This window comes from Chanodichthys erythropterus, chromosome 22 (assembly GCF_024489055.1).
Source record: "Chanodichthys erythropterus isolate Z2021 chromosome 22, ASM2448905v1, whole genome shotgun sequence".
NCBI lineage: Eukaryota > Metazoa > Chordata > Actinopteri > Cypriniformes > Xenocyprididae > Chanodichthys > Chanodichthys erythropterus.
This window is the reverse complement of record NC_090242.1, coordinates 2,803,970-2,812,386: the sequence shown is the minus strand read 5'-3', so window position 1 is coordinate 2,812,386 and position 8,417 is coordinate 2,803,970. Positions and strand designations below refer to the sequence as shown.

The 8,417-nt window shown below is 37.7% G+C and overlaps 1 protein-coding gene across 1 annotated transcript in view; it reads left to right on the top strand.

Moving 5' to 3' along the window:
• The first annotated feature begins 112 nt into the window (after nt 1-112).
• rars1 (arginyl-tRNA synthetase 1) overlaps nt 113-8,417 on the top strand; it is a 29,597-nt gene continuing 21,292 nt past the window's right edge. The window contains exons 1-8 of the mRNA XM_067376529.1: nt 113-263; nt 396-688; nt 1,303-1,440; nt 5,895-6,083; nt 6,245-6,353; nt 6,445-6,545; nt 6,640-6,761; nt 6,990-7,110. Coding sequence (XP_067232630.1) covers nt 644-688; nt 1,303-1,440; nt 5,895-6,083; nt 6,245-6,353; nt 6,445-6,545; nt 6,640-6,761; nt 6,990-7,110 — 825 coding nt within the window. The 5' untranslated portion in view covers nt 113-263; nt 396-643. The remainder of the gene's footprint in view (nt 264-395; nt 689-1,302; nt 1,441-5,894; nt 6,084-6,244; nt 6,354-6,444; nt 6,546-6,639; nt 6,762-6,989; nt 7,111-8,417) is intronic.

Below are 8,417 nucleotides of genomic sequence, written 5' to 3'. Positions count from 1 at the left end.
TTTGTGAGCGGCAGTGAGTTCGAATCCGAGAATCGGTTCTTTCAAACAGTTGATTTAAAGGAACCGATCAAAAAAGCGACTCGATTGGTTTGCGTGCAACAGTTGTTATAGCGGTTTTGGTTCCGGAAGTATTTCCCCCATTAATTTGTAGATATAAAAATGTATTCCAAAATTGCATATATGTACAAATACTTAAGCATATAGCTGACGCGATTTGCTTGTTGGATTCTCTGATTGGTGGAGATTTTTCTGCAGAATCATGGGTAATGTAGTTTCTCACCATAATTATCGATTATTAAAAAAAAAATGTTGAAATAGTGTAAGCTGATTGCTTCAACAGAAGCATATACCATTGATTAACAACTTCGTTGCTCACAGTATGTCTTTCTTTAAAGGTTTGTAAGTTATCGTTCAAAATCAATTCCTCTATGGAGAAAATGAATGGGATTTTTTTAACTTCCGGAACACGGCTGCTGCACTCATATGGGGACCACGAATCGTTCAGACCACTTTTATGAACCCGTTCAACTGATCCAACTCACACGGAAGTGACGTGCTGAAGCCGGTTAAAGTGGTTCTTCGCTCTGGAGAAGAGTACATTTTCAGAATTTCTGCCTGTTTTTACCTCACTTTATCCGCAAAAATGGGTGATCCCGTCGCCGAGCACACGTCACGACTTCAACGACAGGTCAGCTTTGCTTCAAAACATTAATAGCTTTGTTCATTTAAAAGTTGTGTTCATGTTACCATGTGTTTCTCATGTTCTGACGTAAGAGACTGAAACACGCATGCAGGTCTGACAGTCATGAGCGTTTAACGCACTGTGACTGCAAATTCGGCTGACATTAAAAGTATGAAGAAATTAAATCATGACGTACTGTACTGAGGGTACCTTAATATCTAGTGAGCTGCATACCTGGGCTGCGTTGAGGGCTATTGTATTTACATTAACAAAAAGTGCACAAAAGTGTTAACATGTGCATCATGAAACTGTCCACAAAAAGTCCACAGCTAATGCTTAAATGCAAAGAATCCTCATTATGCTTGTGAATGTGGTGGTTTTTACCTTTCGTTATACAGAAAGGCTTTTTTGAAAGTAATCACATTCATAGCCAAAGTGAAACCAAAATAATTGTTTAGCATAGTAAACTATGGTAGTGATGTCACATGTCACAATGTTAATGCCATAATCAGCTTGCACTTTGAAGTATTTTCTTATAACTGAGATAAGTGGTATCTGATGTTTATGTTCTTTGTCCCTTGCCTACTTGAAATTTTCTGTGGTTTCAATTTGCCATACAGGAAAGCGAAATCAAGCTACTCCGAGACGAAATCGAGAGGCTGCGAGATCCACAGCAGCTGAACTTCACGTCTTCACAGCTGGATGTGTTGCGCGAGGAGAATTCCCGTCTGAAGTACCGCCTCAACATCCTGAAAACAGTGAGTGTGATGTGCTTTTCCTTTAAATGGGATGATTGTGATCTTTATAGTGTGACCTTCACTACAAATGTTCAATGCATGTTCTGTGCAATTGCATTTAAAGGTGTTTTTTTGAAGCTTTGCTTGTGTTTATAGTGTGCAATATAACATGTGTTCATGTTTCGCGTGTAAAAAAAAACAGTATTTTTCACATAATTTACTTATCTGTATACCGCTGTTTCCACTGTCATAAAAACGGGCTGATGACTTCCTTGTTCTATGAAGTCCCTCCTTCAGAAATACGTAACGAGTTCTGATTGTGCCAGCGGTTCCTATGTTGTAATTTGATAGAAGCTTAGCGCTCCTTGCCTCTTACCATAACGTGTGCTGCACATAGTTTTACATGTGGATTATTGTGGTGTTGTGCCGAATGAACACAAAAGACAATAATTCCCGAGAGACTGAACTCTTTAATCTCCACAAGCAGCGACAGAAAATGTACAACGTTAGCACTCACTCAGAAGAGTACCTCATACGGAAAACAGCCATATACATAAACATAGTCCCCTCTTGTGGCCATTATGTGCACTGCAGTCCAACATTTTGCAGTAAGGATACCACAATTATAATTTTTGGGAACCGAGTTAAACATAAATTGTAACCATTGATCTCTAAGTACAGCGTCCCTTGGAAGGCCAAACAAAGGTGATTGGACTGCGGGATGAAAATAACACCGTTTCGACAACATGGCGACAAACACACTCTACAAACGCAACTCTTGCTCTTCTCCGTGGGAGCGCAACAAGAACACGCCCCCTTTTTTGTGTATTCCTGTGGGCGGAGGATAGTCAAAAAACTGTTTTAGTGACGTCATTAAAGAAGGAAGTAGAGGGATGTAGTCCAAACTGGCCGTTCGATGTAGGCGACTTCTGTTAAATAAAATATCTCGCTTGGCATTGAACTTTGAGCTTTAAAATTTTACAGATTTTATTTATACTCTAACAACAACATTACACACTAACTAAAGTTTGAAACATGGGATCACGAAGAACGGGACCTTTAACACATTAAACTATGTCAGCGGAGTTTACACGCTAATGTAAGAATAAAACCTAATAATTTGGGCACGCTATGCGACCATTTTATAGAAAAATTGTACTGTTTGCAGAAATTTCTAGTTCATTCCTATGGAATGTTCTGTAAAACTTGAATTTGCAAAGCTTAATTACATTGTAACAGGAAAACAAAACAATCTGCACTGAAATGATGTGTTATGGCATATCAGTTATCAGACGAAATCAGTCTTTCCGAAAACAGCCGAGCGCCTGGAGGCGTGCTGTGTGAGCGGAGCTAAAGAGTCACGAGCACGCACAGCTTTTATGTAGCGATCGTCTGCAAGCTATCAATGGTTTAAACACGCACAATACACCATCGCATTATCCATGGATAACCTTTGAATCACTATAATGAATATAGTATACAGTGAATGATGAATAATGAATTTATGAATTCACAACATTCGTATTGTTTACATTATATGCGCCTATTGCCAACAAAGCAGACATTTCATTGCAGTTATACTCACCACCTGTGGTTCCAACTCATGATTGGGATCATTATCGCTGTGACCTCTCCATCTTTCAGTTTCAAGCGATCTGTAAATCCAGCGTAGAACTGGGCCTTGTTTATAAATCCATAAATGCCGATCCTGAGGGCTCGAGCAGCCACGGAAAAACACGAGATATTCTCCATTCATTTTAACCAATAAAAACGTGATTGCAACTATCAGTTTCTATGGTTATTTTAATAACAAATATCGAGAGCGCATCAATGTAATGCTTGAGCACAAAACTTTATGCTCCACTTAACGCTGGGTTATTTGGGAAGCAAGGTTATCTTTCCTTCACAACCAAAAACACACTTCTTTGGTGACATTGATTTCGTGGTCTAAAAACAAATCTTTCTCGAGCAAATCCTGTGCAGGGCTGCCGACGACATTCTTAAAGCCAAACAAACTGCGTTGATGGGCGTGCTCTTGCTCTCTCGCTCTGGTCGGTGTGTGCATGCACGCTCTTCCGGGTGAAGTGCCCATACAAGGAATTCTGCCCTTTATTACATAATAAAGGGCCATACTCTAAAACAATGTCTGAAGTTTGTGAGAGTACTTTTGGCAAAGAAATACTCCCTTATATATCCAACTAGTTTTTAGCATGAGAATCAAACTCTTTAACAGTGTAAATAAGGGTGCGTTCACACTTGTAGTTCGGTTCGTTTAGTTCATTTGGTCCGGACCAAAGAAGAAAAATAAAAAAATTTAGTCCTGGTCCGATTAGCGTTCACATTAGCAATTTTATCACCGAAACAAAATATACCGAACCCTAAGGCATAGGGATACATTCACAACCTGATTGGTCGGATTTTATTATGTATTGCTTATTTTGAGACGGAACTTACCGAACATCCGAAACTGTTTGCTGAGGTAAATGCGCTTGTTGTGTGCGTAGCCTGCATGTGATGGTATTTTGGCCAGCTGGGAACTCGTGAAGAGCTTATAAAATGTGTAAAGTAGTCAAAACACCGGCGGGAATCCAAATGATCTGCTGCATGGAGACACGCGTCTGATGCCTGTGATGGGCAGACTCGCGACTATGACAAGAAAAACTGACATGCGTGAGGATTCTGTCCTTTTTAGGGTCTCGTCTTGTTTTTGGTTCGGTGACATGTCTTTGGTCCGTGTTGCGTTCATATATCATTCGAACTGCACCAGAGTTCGTTGGGGACCCATCTTTTCAGCGTTCTTGGTCCGCTTGTTTGATGCGCACCAGGGTTGGCAGCGTTCACATATATTCAAATTAACCGCACTAACCGAGCAATCGCATCAGGGTTCGTTTTAATCGAACCAAACATGACAAGTGTGAATGCACCCTAAGTCAGAATGCTTGAAATAGCATTATACCCCCCCTTTAAATTAAATGTAATCTTTAACAAATCTAAAGTAAATATATATATATATATATATATATATATATATATATATTTTTTTTTTTTTCATAGTCATTTACACTTTAGTTTGATAGTCCACTTTAGACATTCTATTAATTGAGTAATTTTGTAACTACATGCCACTTATCTCTCATTAGAGTGTTAGTAGACGGTTAAGTTAAGCTTAGTAGAATAAGATAAAAGTTACTTGTAGTGTTAACAGATATTAAGCAGACAGTCTACTAATCAACCAAAATTTTAATTGGTGCATTCATATTAAAATTAACCTTGTTAAAAAAAAAAAAAAAAAAAAAAGCTTCAACATATGCTCTTTTTGGTCTAGAGACAAAGTTTTGGGTTGTGATTGAATGCCACAATGCGACTTTCACAAAAGAAGAATTGGTTTCTCTGTGAAATGTTTGCTACATTTGCTTGAATATCTATTATAAATCAAGTGTCTTTTTTTTTTATTGAATTAGCAATTTGATTTGAATTTGATTTGATGAAACAATTCATCAGTGCTAATATTGTTTACTTAAAGGAAATGGAATTAAAATTAAGTTACACTTCATATATACATATTATATAACTATTCTTTTGCATTAATTATACCTTGCAATGCACCTTATAATGCACTGATTCATGATCCCATGGGTAATTGTAACCACAGTTAAAGTAGAATAGCTAAGTAGCTAAGTAGAATTATTATTAAAAAAAACTACAATTAAAATGAAAACTGAAAATAAAAGGCAGTTATATGATTAAATAGTATAATAGACTACGTTGACACGGTCAGTTTTTGGGATTGACAACCGCATTTACTTACAGGTGTGAGTCTTGAAATGTCCCGTTCACACAGCAACTAACTTGCAACTAGAGTCAAACCAGTTTTCTCTTATCAGTAACATTAGTGACAGTGACCAAAGTAATATCAAAGATGGCAACATCCATAAAAATTATTACTTTTGATACAACAAGAGTCCAATCGAGCTGAGAGTTCGTCCGTCAAATCTTCATTAACCGACAGCAGCTTTTAAATCTGGGTGGATAGCGGAGCATTTGAATCGTGCATTAAACACAAAAGTGACGGGAGTAGCTTCAGCGGACAACAGTGACTGGATCTAAAACCTTCAGATCACACACAGCTCATATCTACATCACTGTAAGTTACCAAAACCAAACATGAAAACCCACAACACACGGTAGATATACGTTTGTGCAGCACAGAGCGGCTATCTCGCACTGTCAGACAGTCCTGTTTCGTTCACACAGTGGCTGTTTTCCGAGAATGCGGTTATGAGTCCTGAACATTTACGGCTCTGAGTTATAGAATGCGGTTGTCACTTCTGTAAATTACTGAACTGTGTGCGAATGTAACCGTATTAAGGTCTAAAATACAGGACTGACAACCGTATTCTGTTGCTGTGTGAACGTGGCCATAGTATACACTAAAATAACACTGCAATTCAGTTATTTCCACTGTGTTTCCTCAGAGTTTACAGGAGGAGATGTGCCAAAACGGCAAGACGATGTTGAACATCAACCAGCGTTTGCAACAGATCTTTGGGGAGGCCATTAGTACCGCCTACCCTGACTTAGAGAACCCACCACATGCGGTCACCCCAAACCAGCAGGCCAAGTTTGGCGATTATCAGTGTAACAGTGCCATGGCGATGTCTCAGGTCGGTTTCCTTTATATTATGTCTGAATTTTCATTTTTAGGAGAACTGTTCTGGTGCTCCCCTTTATGTTGCTTCAAACTTTGTCAAAAGAAGAATGTTCATGTGACATGTTGCTTTTGTTCAGTTGTATGGAATTATTTTTGTAAATGTGTGTTTTTAAGATGATGAAAGCTAAAGGACAGAAGGTCAGCCCCAGGGAGATAGCAGAGAAGATTGTCCAAAGCATTCCAAACAATGAGTTAATTGAGAGAACAGAAATCGCAGGGCCAGGTTTGTTCAGAACATCATAATCGCCAAGATTATTTTCTCCCCATCCTTTTAAAGATTTATTGTATATAATCAAGTACATATTGCATTTTAGGGTTTATCAACATTCATCTCAAGAGAATGTTTGTCTCTAAACTTCTCTCAAACCTGCTTGTCAATGGAGTTCAGCCTCCACCACTGGAGAAGAAAAAGAAGGTAGGCGTTTCACTGTAGTGATGAAATGTATCACAACGTAATTCTGTAAAGCAGTGTATTATCAAGTGGTATTTACCCTTTTGGTGTCTTTCAGGTCATTGTGGACTTCTCCTCTCCTAACATTGCCAAAGAGATGCATGTTGGTCACCTGCGGTCCACCATTATTGGAGACAGCATGTGTCGACTCTTTGAGTTCCTGGGTTATGAAGTGCTAAGGTTGGTGTGTATTAGTTGTGGAGCTCATTTGTGAGCTTTCATAAAATTTTAATCTCTGTTGTAGAGGTCGACCGATTGAACGTTCTCTTTTTCCCTATAAAAACATAAACCTGTGGTTAAAGGTTAAGTGAAAATTTTTATTCTTTTATTGCATTTGTATTGGCCAGCAGTAATCTGTGTGTTTAGTGCTTGTGTGCATCTTTCATCCTTTTGTCCTCTGTTTGTCAGGTTGAACCATGTTGGAGACTGGGGGACACAGTTTGGGATGCTCATTGCTCATTTGCAAGACAAGTTCCCAAATTATCTCAGTGTTTCCCCGCCTATCGGTGACCTTCAGGCTTTCTACAAAGTGAGTACATGCTATATACAACCTGCAGGGATGTGCTCAATTTGGTTTTTGACCGCTGATTTCACCAATGTTTACACTGCATTACTTAATGTTATTATTATTATTATTATTATTGTTAAATCAGGTCAGCTGATAAATGGTGACATCAGGGGGTCTGTAAAAATAGAGCTCAGACTGGATTAATGATGCTGAAATAAAAATTCACAGGAATCACAGGAATACATTACATTTTAAATATATATTGAAATAGAAAAGTTATTTTAAATTGTAATAATATTTCACAATATTACTGTTTTAATTGTGTTTAATTGATCAAATAAATGCAGCCTTGATGAGCAAAAACATTTAAACAATCTTAAACCCCCCAAACTTATGATTTATATTTTTATCTGATATTATTTACCCCAAAATGAAAATTGTCATAATTTACATTGTTTAAACCCATGAGACTTTGGTAAACCTATATATTAACATTCAAACCTCCATCATAAATTAAATCCATATGAATCAAGCAGTTTAATCCAACTCTTGTGAAGAGATACGATTGCACAGATTTAATTAAGGGTAAACAATAATCAACACTCAAACATAGAGCACATCATATTAGGTAAACACGAAAGCTCAAACATGCATGCATGATGCTCAAGAACCAATGAGGTTTGTTCTAGCACGTGATGCACGGCACAAGCTTTCATGTTTATCATGCGTGATGCGCTCTGTTTGTTCTTATCATTGTTTATATGTAAATAAAAGCTTAAATTAAATCTGCTCATCATATAAAGTGATGGTATAATCTTCACAAGGCTTGGATTAAACTGCTTTATTCATATGGATTCATTTTTCAATGCCTTTGGAACATTTGTTTACCTGGGCTTTCAATGGAGGTACAGAAATCTCTCAGATTTCATTACAAATATCTTAATTTGTGTTTTGAAGTCTGGAACGACATGAGGGTGAGTGACAGAAATTTCATTTTTGGGTTAGTTAAAGGGATATTTCACCCAAAAATGAAAATTTGATGTTTATCTGCTTACCCCCAGCGTATCCAAGATGTAGGTGACTTTGTTTCTTCAGTAGAACACAAATGGTGATTTTTAACTCCAACCGTTGCCGTCTGTCAGCTGTATAATGTGGGTCAATGAGAACTTCTTTTATAAGAGTAAATAAAACATGCACAGACAAATCCAAATTAAACCCTGCGGCTCATGGCGACACATTGATGTCCTAAGACATGAAACGATCAGTTTGTGGAAGAAACCGAACAGTATTTATATAATTTTTTACCTCTAATACAACGGAAGTAATGT